The sequence below is a fragment of the Pempheris klunzingeri genome, chromosome 17 (assembly GCF_042242105.1).
Source record: "Pempheris klunzingeri isolate RE-2024b chromosome 17, fPemKlu1.hap1, whole genome shotgun sequence".
Classification (NCBI taxonomy): Eukaryota; Metazoa; Chordata; class Actinopteri; order Acropomatiformes; family Pempheridae; genus Pempheris; species Pempheris klunzingeri.
In genome coordinates this window covers 3,248,160-3,270,006 of record NC_092028.1, presented here as the reverse complement: position 1 = coordinate 3,270,006, position 21,847 = coordinate 3,248,160, and the positions used below count along the sequence as shown (strand labels likewise).

The following is a 21,847-nucleotide window of genomic DNA, read 5'->3' as shown; positions in this document are numbered from 1 at the left end:
GGCGTGTGATTGGTCGCAGGAGGGAAGCTGCAGCGGCTTCTTCGACTGCCATTGGTGGAGCGCACTGTCAATAAAGTCATATCCGCCGCCTGTTTGTTTGGTTGGATCTCTCCGCTACCCTTTCTCTCGGCGGTGGGTCGGAGCCGCTGTCCCTGGCCTCGCATGTTCCCCTCTAAATTCCTGTTTTCAATTTGATGCCCCTCTTATAGATTTTCTCCATTTACACGCCTCTGTAGGGCCGCAGTCGGGCGTCTGTAAACCGGTGTTTTATTTGTCCCCGTACTTAGCGTTTAGAGACTTTAACCTGAACATGGCCGTGGTGAGCGGATCGTCTGGGCCGGTTGCCCGGCTTGAGGGCCGTGAATTCGAATACATGATGAAAAAGCGCTCGGTGACCATCGGCCGGAACTCGTCTCAGGGCTCCGTGGACGTGAGCATGGGCCACTCCAGCTTCATCTCCCGACGACATCTGGAAATATTCACCGCCAGCGACGACGGCACCGGCAGCGGGGATTTCTACCTGAGGTGTCTCGGTAAAAACGGGGTGTTTGTAGACGGAGTGTTCCTCAGACGGGGCGCCCCTCCTCTGCAGCTACCACGAATGTAAGTTCCCCCAACATGTGGATGCTAGCACTAGTAGCCATTCGGCTAAAGTTAACAGTTCACAACACAGAGTTTATGTTGGCCGGCAGGGTCGAGAGGACCACGTGTTTTAGCATGTTAGCAAGAACTCCACATCCTGTTTCCAAAGCCATTTTCTTTGTTGACATATTTGTTAGCAACAGTGTTAATTAGCCCCCTGCCTTCGTCCCACATTCCCTCTGTGATTAACTTGGCGGTACTGCATACCACAGTGTCTGCATTGGAGCCGAAAGAACCAAGCTAGCTCATAGCTATGAGGACGCTATTGTTGATGTTGACTAGTGGTAGCGTTTTCTATCACGTGGGCTCTTCCAAGTCACAAATGTATATCTTGTGATACTGTTTGCGTTCGCCCTTGTTGTCATGCAAACATGTTAGCTAGCAGTTAGCTGCAGCTTCTCTGTAGTTGTGAATGGAGCTCCCGTCGACCCCGAAACGTAAACAAACCAGCCCGTCCCCGCCCTGCCGGCTCACTACAGCGGAGCCTGCGGGACCTTTGGCCTCTAATCAAACCAGCCGAAGTCAAGCTAGCCAGTGTGTTTCACCAACACTTTGCTAACACTATTCATTTTGAAAAGATTTCGAGGCTAGTAGTTCATTTGAAAATAAAGTAAGAGGTTTTTGGCAGGGAGGTTGGTGTAGCCCTCAACTTTCTGAGCTATGTTGTGCAGGTTGCAGCCTGCATTGTTGAACTTTTCGGGTTGTTGATGACGTGCTCTTGTGAAATGGGCTGCTTTCTGAAAAATATTCATCACACAGAGGAATCTGTAACCCTCACTTTACCAATAGGTTGGCATTTGTATTCTAGTAAAAAAAAAAATAATAATAATGCTGCCTGCTTTGGATGGAGGCCATGTTTGAGTGGCTGATACAGATAAAGTTACAGAAAAGATAAGTGTAAGTTTGCTGCTACAAGGTATGTGGCCATTCTGATCATCGCTTAACTGTTTGTGGTTTATTAAGCCAAAATGTCATTCTGGGCTCCCAACTTAATTCATTCTGAAACACTTATTTTATTAATTGTTTAGCTGATGGACAGAAAGTTGCTCTGCTGCACTATTTTGGTCGTTCATCAAACAAAAGTCAACATTTGTTTGCTCCAGCTGCCCAAATGTGAACTTGTGATGATTTCCCCCTTTTATATTGAATACAATAATAATTGTTGGTTGTGTAGAATTGAAAATACAAACCAGAATGGGATGTTCATGTCTGGTGAAAAAGTAAAACAAACCAGCTTGTTTACATTTTGACCAGACAGATTGATTTGGGATTTTAGCACGCCAAAAAGTGGATCCAGTTTATTTACCGAAGTGACTTGTAATGTAGACAAACCTACCAGCCTCTGCCAAGATGGGCCAGGCTTCCCACACTGCTCTCAGCTATTGTGCAATCCCTCAATGTGAGACCACTTTTTTTTTTTTCCGTACTGCACAAATAAAAAGCTTGTTTTGACATGATGTGATCCCTGCACCACTACACTGTTTGGGTGTATTTTGCATAAAAATATTTCCTGAAGCTGAAAGTATTCTTCACATTGACGGTTAAATCAATGTCTGCACTGCTTGTAGCCACATCACATATACATTTCATTATATGGCCATCATAAGGAACAAGGAAGGTGCAGCAGTGGTTTCAGATCCTCATATTGATCAGGCTTACTGCCAATACAGAGCTTTTAATCAGCGGCGGTCTTTACTACACAGACTTCCATAAGTAAGGCACCTACCTAGCATTGGCTCACATGCATTACTTAAATCCTCAAGCTAGTGAGGACAACTGTCACTGTCTGTGACAAGACGGGTGCAGTTTAAGAAGCAGATTGACAGCATGAGAGAGCCTGCAGAGCTGTGGCCCAGGGGACAGCTCGGTTGTATTCCAGGGATTCCTCATTGGTGATGTAAACAGACCGAGCAGAAAGGAATGGCCTTCCCCCTTTCCCCCTCCCCTCCTCCCCTCCCCGTCCTCTTCCACACCCGCAAATTCTCTCCAAGTCGGTGCTCTTCCTGTCTTCTTTTGTTTACATTCTCTTTTTTCGCAGGGTGGGTGTGGGGTGAAAACCAAGTGAAAGTTTTCAGTTGAACAAGCTTTGTTTGTCGCCGGCCTCGCAGCTCGGCAGCATAGCAACTGTGTGTTTGTGTCTTTGGAGTTCTGGCCTTATTGTTCATACATGAGGAAAATAGGGCTGATAAAGAGGCTTCAATGAATGCATGCTTTGAGGGGGACACTCAGCAATGTGGAAACAGCTCTCCATACCATTGAGCCCCAGTCAGACAATTAAAAGTGTCTAATTATGAATTGAAAGTGACATGTTGCATGTAGCGCTGAAACATTTAGTCAGCTTAGCAGTTAGCTGATAGTAGGGCACGCTGTGGACCTTCAGTATTTTTGAATGCTGACCAATATGTGGCTATAGGTTTGAGCATCCAGGTGTGAAAAGTTGGCAGTGAATCCTTGGTCAGATCTTAAGGCTTGCTTACTTAATCTCTGACCAGATATTTCCTCGTCTCAGCCGTAAAACTTTTCAGACTACATTATATCTGATTATTCAATTCATATCTCCTCCCCTCAGGCCGGAGGTACAGGAGTTTGAAGTGCAGGACATCCAGACTCAGAAACTTTCCCTCCGCCATCAGGCTCCTTAACAGCCGATAGGAGTCAACAACACCCAACTACCTCTAATCTGCACATTCACTTTGCTTTATGTTAATAAAATTGCACATTTTGTAAATATATTTATGTAGCAATAGTAGTTTATTTTATATTTATCCTCTCCTTTTTTTACTCTTCTTCTTTGTGGATGGCAAAGTAAGATTTTCATTGTACAGGGAAGCCTGTTTCTGCACAGTACACATGATAATAAACGCTTTGAATCTTGAATATCTGGATATCAGTGCAATAACATATCATTGTGCCAAAGCTTTGGTGTCTTTATGACGTCGTTTAAAAGTTTTGTCATCGTTTTGGTCATTCATTTGTGAAAGAATGAGAGGTTTATAGACTGAACAACTAAGACAACAGTCAGTAGATTAATTGATGATAAATAATTATACAAACACTTGGTTGGCTGCATAGCAACCAATATGTGTCCATAGTATCAAAAGTAATTACCCAATTTCCAGTCAAATTTTTCTTCCATTTGGTTCACTTATTCCATGATCAGATACTTACTGACCTAATCTCAAAACTTTGCTCATTCCAGACAGTTTTGGAAAAGTTCTCCCACAGCTGCTTGTGTTCACACCACAATAAACACAGATGCATTTGAGACGTTTGTTTTATTTTGTTACACGAGAAAAAGGTTTAGTGCAGAAAGGTCATGCATGTATCAGCCAAACCAAGGCATTAGAGAAAAGTATTCCACTAAAAGACAAGTCCCTGAATAGTAAAATGTAGTCCCACATGCACAGTCTGATGTTTCAGAGACACTGGACCAACGCTGTAATGTACCATATACAGTCCTCATTATCCAATAATCCTGCATCAGAGCTGCTCTAAGGTTTGACAGCTGAGCTTGTTTGTTTTTGTGACTGTGATATACGGCAGTGTTTTTGATATTTTACTATTTATTAATATATTTAGATCTCATTGTCCTCACTCTGTCAGTTACACACCGCCGCTAGATGTTGAGGACGGCTCTGATGTTATTTAAAGATCTACCACAACTTCATCAGATCCACAAAGAATTCTGCACCCTTCCTGAAAGGGTGCTTGGAGGGCAAATGCATAATGAAAGTGTCTCCCCTCACCAGTCTGGCTCCAGGAAGTGTTTCAGTCTCCTCCTGTGACTGGCAAAGCTAATTTGAGATGTAGGTGTCGGGGAAACGGTTCTCTCAGCAGATGCAAGCTCTGTGAGGGCCTGGTGAAAAAAGGAAAAAGTGCTGTGCCTGGCACTCTTACTAAATGAAAATGTGTGCCCGCTCTGTCTCCAGGGTGTCAGACAGCCTGATCCTAAAAGTGATTTAGAGCTGTTCCTCCTTCTTTAACTGGTATCTGAATGCTTTTCATCCCTCAGATGTAAATGTCTACACTACCAACGGTGACTCTTTTGCTTTTATCATATCCAAAATATTTTAATTACAAGGGATCCACCCTAAAACTCAGGAATGCAATGACGTTGCCAACAGAAACTCCATTTTGTCCATTTTGTTGGATGGTGTAGTTTTGTAAATCAAATGGAGAATAAGGACGGCAGGAATTTTTCAGTTGTACATTGCTTTTAATGTCTCTTCAGGAAACTGTAGACCTCAGTGATGCAGACCTGTTGCATTAGATTGTGCAGGTGTTCACAACACTGTTTCAGAAACACTGTACAAAACGTTTCTGCTACCTCACTGAATGACAAGGTTCCTACAGAGCCTCCGCAGCTGGGAAAATCCTAACATTTTAACCATAATGTATTTTTGTATGTAATGTACAAACCAGAAGTCTAATTCTAATATTTGAAAGGAAACCCGTCATCAGATGTGTTTGTGTGACAGTATACTCTGATTGCTGTTGGTATAAAGGAAGCCTGGTGATACAGCTTTTAATAGTTTAGGTACCCTGAAAGTGCTTGAATCTCCCTCTTAAAAGCTGTAGAAACTCTGAATCAAGATAAGCACTGAGCTCTTGATATGTGTTAGCTGACATGTACACCAGTATTACATATCATTAATGAGCCTTGATGTGCCTATTGTAACTTCAGCATGTTTCCGTTAGGCACTAGCATTTTTGAAAGCAGTTTCATCTTTATCCAAGGTTCTTTCTACCTTCGTTGTCAAGTCCAAATTGCTTCTACACATCGTGTTTCAGATGGTTTGGTGTCATGACTTTCAGCTCAGTGCGGCAAGCTAGTTTTCTCAGTGTGAAGAACTACAATAACTTCAGGAGATCCATGGCAGCAGCAGGGATGCCAGCCTCATTGACCACAATTCAGTTCAGCAACAAGGAGCATTCCATTTAAAGGCAAAGGGAAGAAGTTCCTTCCTGTCTTTTTTTTTGTTTTGCAATGTGTAGAAAGTCATTGCGGAAAATACAATAATCAAGTGGTGATGTAATTGTCTTAAATCGTTGCTTGAGCTTTAAGTATTGATTATTTTCATTATTAATTAGCCGAAATGGTAAAAGAGCCCTCGTCTGTCTCCTTGTTCCATCTTCATCACTTGTTTTGTTCAATCAACAGTCCAAAACCCAAAGATATTCAATACGCTGTGACTAAAAATACACATTTGAGGAGGTAATGAATATTTACAGTTTTATGTGTGATAAGTAATAATTTTAAAACATTTTGTCGTTTGATTTTCTCTCGACTTAGATGGACCGAAGAATTAATCAATTATCATTTTATCAACACTACTAATCACAACAAAGAAGCGCACTTTGCCATCTGGGGTGTGTTATTTAAATGTGGACAAGGTGGAGAGGCCGCTGAGCCTTAAGCATGTTTTTATATTTACCACTCGGCCTAATTTAGGCCTGTCCGCTCTCTCAAAACAGTCTCACCAGAGCAGCTCCAGTTTGTGCTCCAGTCCTCCGCAGTGTGATAACAGAGCTATCTGTGATAAATCCTCTGGTTTTCCAACAAAGATCAGATGGTGCTGGGAGAAATTGCATCAGTATTCAAATTGAGTTAACTAGCACATTGTCTCTCTAAGCCAATTAAAGTCAGCAATAAAAATCAGCAAAGCATAGCTGAGGTTTATTTGGTGTTATCAAGCACTCACTGAGTCAGTTTGCCTTTTGAATTGATGCTTTCACAGACAGAGTTCCCAGCACTTAAACCCTCTCTCTGTTTTTCCTGCCACAGGTGCACTTTCAGGTTCCCCAGCACAAACATCAAGATCACATTCACAGCCCTGTCCAGTGGGAAGAAAGTGAAGCGTGAAGCTCCGGAGTCCCCAGTGAAACCAGTGCAGCCCCAGATCTCCCCCCTGACCATCAACATTCCAGACAACATCGCTCACCTAATGAGCCCCCTGCCATCGCCTACTGGCACCATCAGGTACTCCCCACTGCAAATGATCACGTATTCAGCAGCCTGAAGCAGTCTGGTAGTCTCTCTTCTTTGTGTGACTAATTGTTATAATAATTCACCCACTACTGTGGTTATTTCTCTCAACTTAGCGTTCAGTTTTTTTTCATTTACTGCTCTGGTTCAAGGCCAGTTTGAAGATGAATCCATAAATCTGATCAGTTTGCCAGTGGGTTCACTTTATTTGGATCCCAATTCCAAATTCTAATTAAATAATAATAATATTAATAATATTTTTTTTCTAGTTTTTGGGTCTCGTTTCTTAATGTCAGACATTTAATGCCTGTGCCAATGAAAACACCAGGGATCATGTTGGATATTAGTTAAAGACAGGGTTTGACATGTTGCATTTTCTAAATACATGAGAATGTTGTCAATAAACCAAACCAAATCTGTCACAGGAAAAAAGAAAAGTTTTTACTAAGTTTAGGACTTCTTTCCAAGAGCTTGGTAAATACTGAGTTTACTGAATCTCAGGTCCTAGATCAGTGCACAGTGGTGAGAAAAGTCACTCCCTCACTGCTCCTAGTTGACCTTGAGGTGTCAGCTGACCTTGACGTGGCCCCTATCTGGTGATCAGCTTAGGCTTAGTTCACCGACTGCATGGCTCAGAGGGAGAGGCGGCTCCATCTCAGACTCCTAGATCCTCTCAACCCCTGATCTCAGCCAGATGGCTGAAAACCAACCAGGTTTCTTCTGTCATACGTGTCCCATGTGAAGGTTATATGATAAAATGTGTTTACCGATGGCAGACAGTCAGCGTGATGAAAGAGGCAGCAGGTGTAGCATATGGTTTACCAACATCTCCACAGTGACCCGAGTACTGAAATAGGCATTACATATGGAAATGATCCTTTACATTAAGCCTCTTCATCCCCTGATTATTTAGTCTATTAACTGGATAATTACTCTTGATCAAGATTTGAATGCTTCAGGCGTGATTGTGGCTCCTCCAGCGACTGCAGTATTCCAGACAATCTGTGAGGTAGGGCGATTTGCATAGAAGTCGGCCAAAAGCGTGCCACTGCAGCACAGATTGCGGAAGAGCCGAGCCAGGGAGCCTAACTGTGCCCCCTCTGGGACAGGACAGTCTAGTTAAACATTAGATTTAATCCAAACCTATGTTTGGAGACTTATTCCTTGATTGTTGTGGACTTTGCGTTTTGCCTTAACGTTTCTTGGCAGCTGAAAGTCTTGTTGTTTTTTTCCTGCAGTGCTGCTAACTCATGCCCCTCCAGCCCGCGGGGCGCAGGCTCCTCAGGCTACAGGATGGGCGGGCGTATGGTCAGCTCTGCAGAGCTGCAGCTTATGAATGACAACTCCCAGCCTGAGAACGACAAAGACGCCTCTGGAGGGGACAGTCCCAAGGTGAGAGCAGGAATAAGGTTCTCTCACTCTGCTGGGCAAGTCTCCTTCAGACATGACCTTTTATACTTTGGGACTCTGTTTTCAACATTTCATCACTTATTTCACTTTAGAGTGTAGTTTTGACCCAGTTCACCAGTGCCACTGCCCTCTAATACTCCCACACATCTTCTTTCAAGTAAATCCAGAGATGCTTTCATATAAACCTCTAATATGACATGAAGTCATTTTCGCGGTGTTTAACGTTCACAAACACAAACAGTACAGAGACTTCATGATTCTGCATAACATTAAAATCAAACTTTGTACACTGACATTTGAATAAGCAATGTGACACAAGTGAACTGCGTACAGCACGTTTGTGTTTACCACCACACCACAATCAGTGATGCGTCACACTGAGACGATTGAATGAAACCATTAATGGAGAAAATAATCAGATCAATAATAGAAATAATCTGTATTTGCAGACCTGGGTGATTTAGTCCAAATGGCCCATATTGATGAGGACAGTTTGTTTCCTGGGCACCAGGTGTACGGCCTGTAGTGTGATTCCTTTATGTGTGTTTCTCCTCTGCTCCACAGGATGACTCCAAACCTCCATACTCCTATGCACAGCTGATTGTCCAGGCCATAACACTGGCTACGGACAAGCAGCTCACCCTAAATGGAATCTACAATCACATCACAAAGAACTACCCCTACTACAGGACTGCAGACAAGGGCTGGCAGGTAAGCTGTAGCCTTTTGATGGTTGTTGGAGAACACAGTATAAATACTACAGACCTGCTGAAGAGGCTCTGCATCCAAACCTCAGTGCACAATTTGCCTAAAAGTAGTCATGAATATAACCTGTAAAACATCAATAACAAACATCCTTGCCACTCGCACGTTTCCTCTGTTGCAGAACTCGATCCGTCACAACCTGTCGTTGAACCGTTATTTCATCAAAGTGGCGCGGTCGCAGGAGGAGCCGGGCAAAGGCTCGTTCTGGAGGATAGACCCGTCCTCCGAGAGCAAGCTCATCGAGCAGGCCTTCAGGAAACGAAGGCCCCGGGGGGTCCCCTGCTTCAGGACCCCACACGGACCCCTCTCCTCCAGGTCTGCTCTCACACCCACCGTCTGTCACACACTCCTGCTTTAATTCAGATACAGAATCACTGCTGAACTGCAGACTCCTACACTGCCTGCTGTTTATCAGTATCATTATTATTATTATTATATTATTACCAGTATTGTTTTCTTGGCTTATAAATGTTTTGCTTGAGATTGAATCATAAATAAGCTCACACGATCTAGATTTCAACAGCCTGTCTGTCGTGCACTGTAGAGCTCCATCCATGGCAGTAACTGACCTTTCTCATCAATGGAAGAGCACCACATGTGCATTGGTTGCTTTTATTTTGGCAATATTTTGACCTCTGTGAAAGGTACTGTGAAAACATAACTAACTAAATGCCACCCCATATAACTTATACATTTATATAAACACATGCTGAAGATGCATAATTCCAAACAATTGCAACACTTAAGAAACATTTTTCAGAAAGGGGCAGCCTAATATGACAACAGTGTACAAGACTGAAAACTCAATTTACTGTGAAAATCTATAAAAACAACCATGAAATGGTCCTAATATTGCCAAAATCTAGTGACTCTTACTCTTCTCTGCCAAAGAGCTCCATTGTTGTCCAAAAACTATTTAAACTTCTCTCAGTCATGGACACAGGGGCTCCAAACTGACCAGGAACCAACCTGAATACTAACACCGATGTTTGAGACTTTACCTGACTCTTCTTTCCGACCCTCAGGAGTGCCCCAGCGTCTCCCAATCACTCGGGGGTTCTCTCCGCTCACTCCAGCGGCGTCCAGACCCCCGACAGCCTATCACGAGAGGGCTCCCCGGTTCCTCTGGAGCTGGAGACCTCCTCGGCTCCTGCCCCTGCGTCCACCACGGTGGTCCAGCCCAAACTAGCAGTCATCCAGGAAGCGCGCTTTGCACAAAACACGTCAGGTATGAGGCGCCCTGTGCCTTGCAGTGCCTCTGTCTCTCTGTCACAGTGCTTTAAAGCGGCGTGTGTGCACATTTATTTATTTTTTACTCATTGTCAAGTTGATTCTTCTCAGCTCTTCCTTTTTAAGATGCACAGTCACCCACATTGTTTCTGCTCACTTGACTGCAGCCATCAGTTTCTGAACATGCCTGTACGAAGTATTAATGCTATTAATTAAAGTCACAAATGAAAGACGTATAAAACAGTTCTCACCAGCTGATTTCACTGTTAAACTATAAAAGGGGCCGTTAAATTTTTATTGCAGCTCACATTGTTTGCTGGAACACTTGATTGTCTTCAGTTAAAACAGTTACAGGCCTTGTTAAACCGATCTAGCAGTGTTACACATGGATAGCTTAATTTGATGCTGCTTTGAAACTGGCCCCAGCCATTACATTACCTGGCATGAATGTAAATTGAGATGGCTTCCTGGTCTGTTTCCTCTGCTGCCATCATGATTTCTTTTTTCCCATCTTTATCTTCTTGAGGCTGTGTTTGCACATCCTGAGTGCCTGTACCGGTGTCCCCATATTTCACATTTCTATAATGACCATGAATAAACCTCATGGTTCCTGTGTAAATATCGTATGTTCTTGTGTATCTGTTCCAGGCTCGCCTGTTAACAACCAGCCGGTACTCATAGCAGTCCAGCGTCAGTTACCTCAAACCATCAAGCCAGTGACCTACACCATGGCCTCCCCAGTGAGCACCAGCACCTCCCAGCCTGCTGTCCAGACTGTCCACGTCCTGCAGCAGATCCCAGCCGGGTCCCTCAGCCCCGCCGCCGTCATCACCCAGCCCGCCACCATCCTCAACAACAGCGAGCTGCAGGAGAACGGGGAGCACACAGAGGTCAAAGGTGAGACGGGAGCACGGTGGGGAATGTTGTCATCCACTGCTGTCGAGGGCCGACTTTTTTTTTTCTCTGAATTGGCAAAGTAATAAATAAAACTGTTGAAGCCAGATGAGTTTCCATATCATTTCCATATCACTCTTTCTGCACTTCTGCTTAGATGCTAAACTGCATTTTGTTGTCTTAATACTTGTGCTCTGTGCAATGAGAAACTGAATCTAATCTGAACGTAAAGCCAGTTTATTTGTTCAGAAAAGTCTATGGTTTATCCATCAATATAGTAAATGAATCAGAATCTTGCTGTTAACTGTACCACTGAACTATTTAGTTGTTTTTTCTTTTTCACTGATTTACTGACGTCCTTGTTGAAATGTTCTCTCGTCTTCTCAGTCAAAGTGGAAACAGTTCCCACCATCACCTCTATAGGCGGCTCCAGTCGCATCATCCAGAGCACCCAGTCAGCCACCCCCCTGCAGACTGTTACCATAGTGCAGCAGGCCCCCATGGGTCAGCACCAGCTGCCCATTAAGGCCATCACACAGAACGGCACCCACAGCATCACCACTGCCATCCAGGGACCCGTCAGCTCAGGTGAGAAACCCAGGAAGGGCAGAAAGGCAGCTGCAGGGTATTTTATGGAGATACCCCATCAGAAAAACATCAACATTTTGATTTTCAAGAGGTTTTTTTTTTTTTTTTTTAGATGTTTCCATGTAGTTGTTATTTTGTTCTATTATAACTTTATTAATATTGTATGGCTCTGACTGCTTGTCATAAGCAGCGAAGCTCATTATCTCTCCTGTCAGCAGACATTTTATTGGTATTTCTGTGTAAATGACCTTTCTTCTTCATGGACGTTTATACTTCTGGTTTCGCGTCAGCTGCATGGTAGAAACATCATCCACACACCAGGCACTCTCCAGACATGGACCTCCTCTATTCACACATGGACATTACACAGACTTGGTGCTAGGGAGCTGGCAGGGTAAACGTTGTCTCGTAGAGCTCTTCAGGATAACTTCCAGACAGGGTCCCGGGTTGCAGTGCATGTGTAACAGGAACTATAGAGAAACTCATCGAGACATGACGTCATCAAAGTCAAACCCAGGTGTGATCTGGAGCTTCAGACGAGTCCACAGTGAATATTAAAAAAAAAAAAACAACAATATGCTGTGGACGACATGGACCAGAAGTGTCAGGATGCAGTGCAAAGGGAGTAATGTGGCTGTTATTTGAAAAATAACAACATTTTTGCTAACTTTTTTGTCATAATTTTTTTCATGATGGAATTCCTAAAAGATGAATAAGATTGGATTTAGGGCTGCAGCACATGATCATATTCACTATGGATTCATCTCCCGATTATCTTTTCGATTGACTAATTATCCGTTTGGATCTTTAAAATGTCCAAAATTTCCCAAAGCCCAAGATGACGTCTTCAGCTTGTTTGGTTTGTCTGAAATCCAAAGATTCAATTTACGTTCTTACAAGATGAAGAAAAGCAGCAAATCTTCCCATTTGAGAAAGTTTGGCATTTTATTTAAATGATAAACAATTGTTGCACGTTAACTTAGACGATGAACAAGTTGATGAATTGAAGGTTAGTTTGAACTGTAGTTTGTATAATGAATGTTTTGATGATGATCAGTAAGCAGGAAGATTTAATTAACCACACCATCTCAGACAGTTTGTTTATGTTGAGCAGTGAAGACTTTCTCTGCCTCCACTGAATCAGAAGTCTTAATTATCCCACGCTGGCAGCAGCCGCACCGACCGCTCTTCCCACAGGCTTCCTGCTTACAGATGTTGGTTAACCGCAGTTTGAACAGCTCTGGCAGTGAAGTGTTTCCTCTGTTAACCCACCTCCCTCTCTTCTATTTCCTCCCGTTCAGCTCCAGTTGTGGCGAGTCCCCTCCACCTGCTGGCAGCCCACGCCTCCGCTTCGGCCTCCCTCCCCACCAAACGACAGAACGGGGACCAGCTGGCCAGCGAACAGCCGGACGCCAAGCGCATCAAATCAGAGGGCGAGGCGGCCTTGGCCCCGGCCGCCGCCGCAGACTCGGACTCGTCGGCAGCCAACGATCCAGGCCACGTCAACTAGTCTGTACAACCACACACCACACGACCCCCCCCACCACCTGCTCCCCCCTCCCCGGTTTCTCTCTCTCTCTCTCGTCCCTGTTGTTCGTTTTGTTTCTCTTCCTTCTGCCACTGACTCCCGAGGTGCCAAACGGAGAGGATTCTTTTCATTTTCAGTTTGGGTTATCTGTTCTAGAGCATCAAAAGGAAAAAATAATGTCCACCCCTTTAAAGACTGGAATGTGGGTTGAGAACAAAATTAAGAAATGGGACAAAGATGAACTTGAAGGTGTCCCCTGTGAGCCACTGAAACAGGAGAGTGACTAAACCAAGACCACAGGAAGCCTTAACAACAATTAACCCTTAAGAGCTGACCTTTGACCTCAAGTGGTCCAGCGGGGAGAGGCCCTGACTCAGCTCGGGCTGGACGCCACCTTTCTGTCGCATCTACCTCAGAGCAGAGAGGAGACCCCGGCAGCCAGCAGACGACATCCTCCCCGGACCCGCCGGGTCGGCTCTGGACAAAGTGACCAACCGAGCGATGAGTATGACGAGCATTCGAAAAAAGGAAAGAAAAGACGGTCAATGCATTCAGAAAGGGATCAACTCGGAGCCAATATTCCTGAAACTCTGGCAGCTAGCCTCTCACAATACTGACCTTCCTTTATCGCAGCTGTACGTAGATATGCAGTATTTTGTTGTTCAAATGTGGAGCATAGGATTTTTTTTAATGTATTTTCACTTATCTAGAGAAGTAATAATTTAATTAAAGGAAGCGTACAAAATGATGAGGTCAATGACATTTCGGTAACTAAGTTAGAAATCTCACTTTTTTTTATGTGGACTTCCTTTTTCTGTTCGGTGAAACAGTGTAATAGTTTTCGTAATATTTGTTTCTTCTCCCCTCATTCTGACATATCCATATGAAATTGCTTAGTTATACCTACATATTTTAATACTTGCACAGATAACCGATATAAGCATATGAAATCTCCATGTGTAGTTTCCAGATGTTGACCTTGCATGTATCCGACAACAGAAGTTGTTAACTGTAAATTGAACAGAGGAAAAAAGCCCTGCTTTGTCCAAACCAGACCTGCACTTGATTAAATGTTTGTGTTTTTCATTTCCCTCCTTATTCTTCTTCTTCTTTTTTTTTTGTTTTCCTCCTCCTCTTCCTCCTCCTCCTCCTCGTCCCTCCCGGCTGTGTTGACGTTGTGGTGTTGGCAGACCCCATCCCACCCTTTGCTTGATTATTTTACTCTGTTCCGGCGACCTGGCGAGTCTGTTTTCTGATTGTACACGTTCCAAACAATAGTAAAAGAAAAAAATTGATGTTTGTTCTGCTTCAGTGGAGAAATGCTTTTTTTTTTAAATAAATTAATTTAAAGCTCTTTTCTGTAGCTGTATCTGTTGCTTTAGTATCAGAATCCTAGTTTAGGTTGTGAATAAGCCAGCTGTCATTAGTGTGTTTCAGCCCTTCTCCACATGGGGACACTGTCGGAGTGTTTTTAGGTTGTCGGTCAGAAAGATGGCAGCTTGGAAAAGATCAGAAAAACAAGGAGGAGGAGAAAGAGTGAAGCTGAACTGAAAGTGACACAAAAAAAACAATTCGTTACAATTAAACACAGTTGCAATGAACATTTAGCAACACTTGAAGTTGGATAATAAGTACGAGGGTCTGGTCTCCACTTATCCTCCAAAAAGGAGGATAACATGTAATCAAGTTCTAAAATCCAGGAAATAAGTTGGTTTTAATATGCTTTTGCAGCGATATGGCTTATTATGGCTACAACAGCAAAAGCATGATCCTCTTTACTCGACAAAATGAGAAGGTTAACCAGAAAACTGTCCACCAAAATCACATATGGAGAAGTAAAAGGATGCTGCATCAATGGAGGACTGTTATCACTCGTCAAAGACATCTTGCAGTGCACAAATCTTCCAAACTAGTTTAGGATGACAGTCTGTATTAGTGGAGATATTGCTGTACAGAAATGTCCTATTTTCTCCTCTACAGCTCATCCCCTGACAAAGTGTTGGCTGATTATGTTGTTGCGTGTTTGTTAAAACAACAAACACCAGATGATATATTGTTATCAGGTTGTTAAAACTCTATCTATGAATATCTGAGTCTGCTGAATAGATTCATTGTCAGTTGTTTCAGTGTTTCTGCTGCAACAGACACAGAGAACATGTCACATACATTTCTGAGGTCAAAAAGTCAACAGCAGTGGAATTAATCGAACAAGCATTGCAGGGACTTTGACCTCCAGCTGCCATGTGGCTGCGCTGACAGGAGCACAGGACGAGGCGGTGCAGCGTGCAGGCTGATGGTTTGAGTGTCGTCGTCTGTGTTTTTGGATAAACAGATGCCTGGCGACAGTGAAACAATTATCCAGTTTGCACCCCGCTGACTTCCAACATTCCTCCTTTGTGCTGGAGGAGCTAAAAAAAGCTGCTGTGTCGAGTGTGTTTCCTCACTTCCAACCGCTTGAAGGTTCGGTTAAAGCAGGGAGCAGATGTGAAGTACGAACGCAGCAACAACCCTTTAGACTCATCATGGAACTCAACAGCAGCTTTTCTGGCCTCGATGGCCACTTTCTATATCTATGACTAACAGAATATCCTGTTGTCATGTAATCAACATGTATGAAACTACAGTCCTGTTTCCCCCTGAATGTTCATCCCTGAAATAAACACATGAATCACACGATCACATCCTTTTAAAACCAGTGCATTAACTCTGCAGATTTGCACAAACACCAGAAAATTAATGGTGAGAAAATCCACATCAGCTCTGATGAGAGACCGGCCTCATCTCTGAGATAACTGCCTGCAGGTTCATTAGCTGATACTTAATGATCCCAGTGGGAAAGCTGGACTGTTTACAGCAGGAGAGAGCACATTTGATTTGAGCACATATACAGACAGTCTACAGGGAACAACACTATATATATATATATATATAAGCATAAAGCATGTTTTGCTGACATATTAACTCATTAATATGGATGCTCATTAACAAGTGCGCACCACCAGCCATTTGCATTCTCAGGTACACAGATGGAAGAACTGTGGGCAGATGTGTGGTGTGCGTCATTTATTTGCATGAAGAAGAAAATGTCCTCGTTCGCGTCTCCTCAGAGCAGAAATCAGAGCACGCGGCCTTCATGATGGTGGACGGGAGTGGTTTCAAGCCCACCATGATCAAATAAGAGAAATGGCATGTAACCGCAGTGTCTTCTTTGATATGACCACCAGCGGGTGCCCAATTCAGAATGTAAAAATTCTGTGTGGCAGCAGTTGAAAAGGTATTATATATTTCTTTGGTACAAATAGAAAAATCTGTCAAGCAATCATAGGTTAAGTGTTCAACTTTGTTAAATACACAGTTTAAAGGTTTTGTGGAAAAATGTAGAAAACATTCTCAACATAAGGTACCAAAAAACAATCATTTTGATATCCACAACATCCCAAATGTAGTCACCACCTTCGCTGTTATTTCTGGCACTCTATAGACTAGTTAATTAATCCTTATTAATGAAAACCACTCTGAGGTGCAGGTCAGAGCACCTTTGGAGTGAACATGTGAAGAGAAAGTTCTCAAAAAAATCTTTCAGCAGCTCGACCTGTGGAAACAAACCCCAGCAGAGGGAAGGGTTTGGTTTGGTGGCTCTGACCTCTGGCTCCACACAGCAGACAGGAGAGCTCCGCTGTATGTAAACACACTACATGGAGCCTGTGTGGAAATATTCAGCTCACACTGCTTCTGGTCTGCCGCCCTCACAGCGCGCTGATAGACACCAGGGGAAGGTGACTAACAGGGAAGAGGCAGCAGCAGCATTTAAAACACAGGGAAGAGACGGGAGGTGGGGGGAGATTGGCATTATGAACGCATTTGTGTTGCCTCCACTGCTGGCTGTGTAGGTGGAGTCTCCATAGAAACCAGGAGCTTAATGCGACTATTGAGTGTTGATACCCTGGAAGCTGGCTTAGAGAGATGATGAAGAATGTGCAGTTTGGCTGAAAAAAGCCTACCAAAAGAGTGTTCTGCATGATTTGTCCTAATACACATTATTCTCAGAATGATCAGTTCTTCTCAAGAAGAGCTACCAATTCACAAAAACCCCAAACCAGACACTGATGTCTTTTATTAGCTCATCTCTCAGGTCATGAGGTTGCTTGCTGTTTGTATTCCCAGAGGGAAACTATTCCAGGACTGTAATCCTCTGATAATATCTAGTCTCTGCACGTTGAACTGCAGCTCCTTAAAGCTGCTGTTTCCATAAGGCCCTTCTGAGAGCCATCGTGGACATTCGTGGACAACATTAGGGATCAGTGGGTGATGTGAAAAACCGTGAAAACTAGACATGGTCCTTCCCGACATGACAACAGGAAAAAAAAGACATATTTAAAGATCTGCACCATGTAGGGAGCTGAAGCTCAGTCCTGGCTATACACGTGGACTTCCTCTTGTGATCCTGCTATTTTAGGAGACTAAATCCAGTTATTTGGTAATTATTGCAATCCCCGTTTGGACATAACAGCAAATACAACAAGCCTTTCAGTCTTTCAGGCTCAAAGAACTGAGTTTATATCCAGTGCTGCACTGCTTTTAGTACTATTTGTACTTACCAATGTTCTTTTAGCTATTATTTCCTCTTTTGTGCACGTTGTACATACTCAATTTATGTCCTAAGTGACCAAATGACAATTTGCTGAGCATTGCTTATACATGGATCACAGCGGGCAGCAGCATCCCATTTCATGAATGAATCCCATAAACTGAAGATAGAGTCCTACAGGGCTCTTATGAATGGTGTTTGATTTGAATAGTAAAACATCTCTTTAAGTGTATTTTCTCATTTATTCTGTCTCCTATTTGCAAGAGCCACCTTTTTGTATTTTGTCCTCTAGATTTACCATTTGAAGAGATTTCACAATGTTCTTGAAAAGTTCTGCACTCCAGAGGTCTCGTGGATAGATGTCCAATCATTCATTGTGACAGTGGAAAAAAAACAAAATAGCCTGCACAGTCAATCGCTTGTACTCACTTGTCCTCAGACGTTCATGAAGTAAAATTCATAGAGACCAACAGCCACATATGTATGAAGGTGTGAACACCTCAGTTTTTTCCTGGAAAAAAATGGATAAACTGACCTTTTATTTACTTTAGCCATCTGCTGCAGGGCTGCAGTGCTCCTACTGACCACATGATGGCAGTGCAGAGCAAAACATGCAAACTTGCATGTCCACACACACACACACACACACACACAACAAAGTAACAAGTGATGCACCGGATATCAGTGTTCACAGGACTGCACAGCAGACGTGCCACCTATGTTGAATCTAATGGGTTTTTTTTCACTCTCTCAGCCTCTCAACTGCCTGGACATCCGATGGCAGCCATTTCCACAAGCAGCAGAGAGGGGAATGAGGACAGTGTGATGGAGACAGAGTGGGAGAGAGAAAAAAAAGGAGAAAGAGAGACAAGGAGAGAGATATGTGGGTGGTTTTGAGCTGAGAGGAAAGATGCTTTTCTCTGGGAGGCAGTGTGGACATTTGTTGCCAGTGTGGAGCGCTGTGAGGGATGAGCCATGCTGTCTGTGACCCTCTGTGGTGACTGTAACCCCGGGTAACAGCTGCTCCACAACGGGTCCAGACTGAGTCCCTGAGCCCCCAAACAGGCAGGACTCCTGTAAATCTCAAAGCATTAAAAACCTCTCACAACAGACTGTGCTGCTGATGTTAACATGCTAATATGGGAAGCTAAAAACATGCGACATGCCAAGTATGAGGTGCATCTGCTTAGTGTCAGCTTCTTGAAGAGAATTCTGTTTCTTCACTCCGACTTCTTCTTCTTATCTCGTGTTTTATCTCTGTGGTGGAGGGGTTTGGACATGTGGCTGACTGCTGCTCGCTCTTGATGTTGGAAGGTCGGGATCAAGCGGAGCCTCCGGGTCATGAAGTGGTCTGAAAACATCACGAGATCCTCCTGGGCCGACATCAGATGGAATGCAGCGCATTTGCCTGTCTGGTAACACAGTTCTAGAGCTTCACAAACAGGTTTGGCAGACTGTGAGGATATGTCCCTGACATGTTGCTCAATGATATCCTGAACCTCAGTATATGTCTGTCCTGACATTACCTATTTCCACATTAATTGTTCTGTTCATCTTAGAGAGAAGAAACCTCTGTTCCAGACAGTCAGCTAGATAGTATAGATGGTAGCTAGATATCACAGTCCTCAAAGTTTTAAAGCCTCTGCATTTAGAATTGTAATGTCTTTATCACTCCAAGGGAAGACATTTTGAGATAACTTGAGAAAACTAAGTCAGAACCACAATCTGTTTACCACACTGTCTTTTTGGATACCACCACTGGGGGCGCCAAAGTCAGAAAGGTCCAAATTCTACATATAGTGGCTTTAAAGCTGCATCTTTTTTGGGCAGCGAAACAAAATGACAAACACATCTGAGATTTTATCACCATATAAACTTTTGAAGTGAATTTACCAGATCTCTGTAGCCTGCTCCTCATTTCTGCTGCAGGCTCGAGGCTACATTAGCCGCTACTACTAGCTACTAGTACAACACATCCAAATATCTGGTGGTCGAAATAGAAATATGTATTAATTTAGCTATAATAATTGAAAAAATATGTATTTTCTGTAATGTATAGAACAATCACACCGGTGCCAAAACACATATTGACAGAAATCACGCGACACAAGGGCCAGTTCAAAACAAAACAGCATCTATTTATGGGTTAGCCTTCTGTATATCTCTGCTTAGTAGGCTTTAAAAATGTCCCTCCAGAGATGTATCACAGTAGTGCAGCTCAACAGCTACATTCTGTATCCTACTAGTCTGCACAAGTGTCCTGGTGATCTGCTGCTCCTGCTCCTCTTGTTATAGCTGTAGGCACATAGTAGTAGTAGAAGTAGTAGTAGTAGTAGTAGTAGTAGTAGTAGTAGAAGTAGTAGTAGTAGTAGTAGTAGTAGCAGTAGTAGTAGTAGTAGTAGTAGTAGTAGTAGTAGTAGTAGTAGCAGTAGTAGTAGTAGTAGTAGTAGCAGTAGTAGTAGTAGTAGTAGAAGTAGTAGTAGTAGCAGTAGTATTAGTAGTAGAAGTAGTAGTAGTAGTAGTAGTAGCAGTAGTAGTAGTAGTAGCAGCAGTATTATCAGTAGCAGTGCTAATAGTGGTAGTGGACATATGAAGTCTTTTAGAAACTTCTGAGAGGCCAAAGTGTTGGAGGGGGAACATTACTGTTGCTCTAACATTGTGTATTAGCAGCATGCCTTGTTGAATTGTATTCCAGAAAAGAACTGAGGTTTTCTCCCAGTACATCCATAGGCTACCTGCTGGAAAATATGAGCACATGAAAACACAACTGCTTCAAATGATCCCCTCTGTTTTCCTGACAGTCAAAGCTTCAGTGTGTAAAAAGCCGTCAGCCTCTCTCTCAATGAATGTCACTTGCACCAGCTTCATGGGAGAATCTGTGTCAGGGACTTTTGCTTTTCAGTGGTGACAAGGCATGTTGCTGCACCACTGGCAGCCTCCATCATATTATAGCCACTGTTATGAGCCTTGGTTGTGTTTTTCTTAACCGTATGATTATTAATGTCCACCAGTGCCATTTATTTGATCTGATAACTCATTTTGTCTGCAGGAGCTGCCACCTGATGATTTTTGTATATATTAGACTTTATGACCCTTAATATCCATTTTAAAGGTTGGGGTGTTTTGTTTATTCATCTTTTTTTGTTTGGTTAGAGGCCTGACAATTTTTTTTGTGTTTCTACCTGTGAAGTCATTATTGTAATAGTCATCAATAATGAGAATGTGTTGATCACAAGTCAAATAAATCCAAAAAGAAGAACTGCTCCTGGAGACTGATTAAAGGAGACATTCATTACATAATATTCAATTGAGCAGAACACAAGATCTCATGTCCACTTGGCCCGTACACAAGAATCCATGAAACCATGCCCCAAAACACTGTTTCTCTGTAAAATCAAGTATTAATTTCACAGTAGTGAGTGACCTTTCCTCTGAGAATGAACAATCTGATCTCACACCCAAAATGAAAACATTTCCTTTGACCAGGAAACCTCAGTCCTTAACAGAAGAAATAAAGCATGATGTGTGACCTCTATGTATGAGTTCAGATGTTTTATCAAGAATCCACACATTCCATCAATGACTCAAACTGAAGCTCAGCTGCACAAGATAGAGAAAATGTTTGTTTTTTTAATTTTCTCCAGTGATTTGCAGAAAAGCTGTGTATGATTGACTTTGGTCAAATTAATTGAATGCATGGCTGAATGTATACATATTGTGTATAACTATAGCTACCAATGGAAATATTAAGATTTTAGTTTGTTAAGAGATGAGACTATGGATATTCATGGTCCCCAGAGATAATGATTGGTAGTGATATTGGCGACTCAATGACCTTCCCTTTAGCCCCAAACCTCAAACCACAATCCTTGTTATGAACCAGCACGTTGGACAAGGTATCACAAAAACCATTTACTGTGGATGATCCTGTGAACCCTTAACCTTTTATCCAGAGCCACATTTTGGACAAAATGTTCAATTATATACAAACAACTACACAGATCAAGTGAGAACTGTAAAAGGCACTGAGCACACTGATGTTCCCCAGAGGATGAACCCTGTCCATTTTGGATACTCACTGAGGAGGAGGATTCATTTATAACACCTTCTAAAAACTAAAATGAACATGGTTATGGCAAATACAACATGGTTAGGAATAAGGAACAACAACCTTTGGTTAATGTCAGGGAAAGATCACAGCATTCACATCCACCAC

At 42.9% G+C, this 21,847-nt stretch overlaps 1 protein-coding gene across 1 annotated transcript; it reads left to right on the top strand.

The window, feature by feature from the left end:
- On the top strand, nucleotides 1–14,397 carry foxk2b (forkhead box K2b). Its single transcript, XM_070848036.1, has 9 exons — nucleotides 1–603; nucleotides 6,428–6,622; nucleotides 7,867–8,020; nucleotides 8,603–8,749; nucleotides 8,925–9,118; nucleotides 9,829–10,031; nucleotides 10,682–10,930; nucleotides 11,315–11,515; nucleotides 12,817–14,397. The coding sequence occupies exons 1-9, from the start codon at nucleotides 311–313 to the stop codon at nucleotides 13,023–13,025; spliced, it is 1,845 nt and encodes a 614-aa protein (XP_070704137.1). The 5' UTR covers nucleotides 1–310; the 3' UTR covers nucleotides 13,026–14,397.
- The last annotated feature ends 7,450 nt before the right edge of the window (nucleotides 14,398–21,847 follow it).

What these genes read in the sequence shown, in the direction of transcription:
- foxk2b (XM_070848036.1), top strand. Translation starts at nt 311, where the DNA reads ATGGCCGTGGTGAGCGGATCGTCTGGGCCGGTTGCCCGGCTTGAGGGC. An exon ending in CCTCTGCAGCTACCACGAAT is followed by an intron (nt 604 to 6,427) that starts GTAAGTTCCCCC and finishes TTCCTGCCACAG; the next exon opens with GTGCACTTTCAGGTTCCCCA. An exon ending in TCGCCTACTGGCACCATCAG is followed by an intron (nt 6,623 to 7,866) that starts GTACTCCCCACT and finishes TTTTTCCTGCAG; the next exon opens with TGCTGCTAACTCATGCCCCT.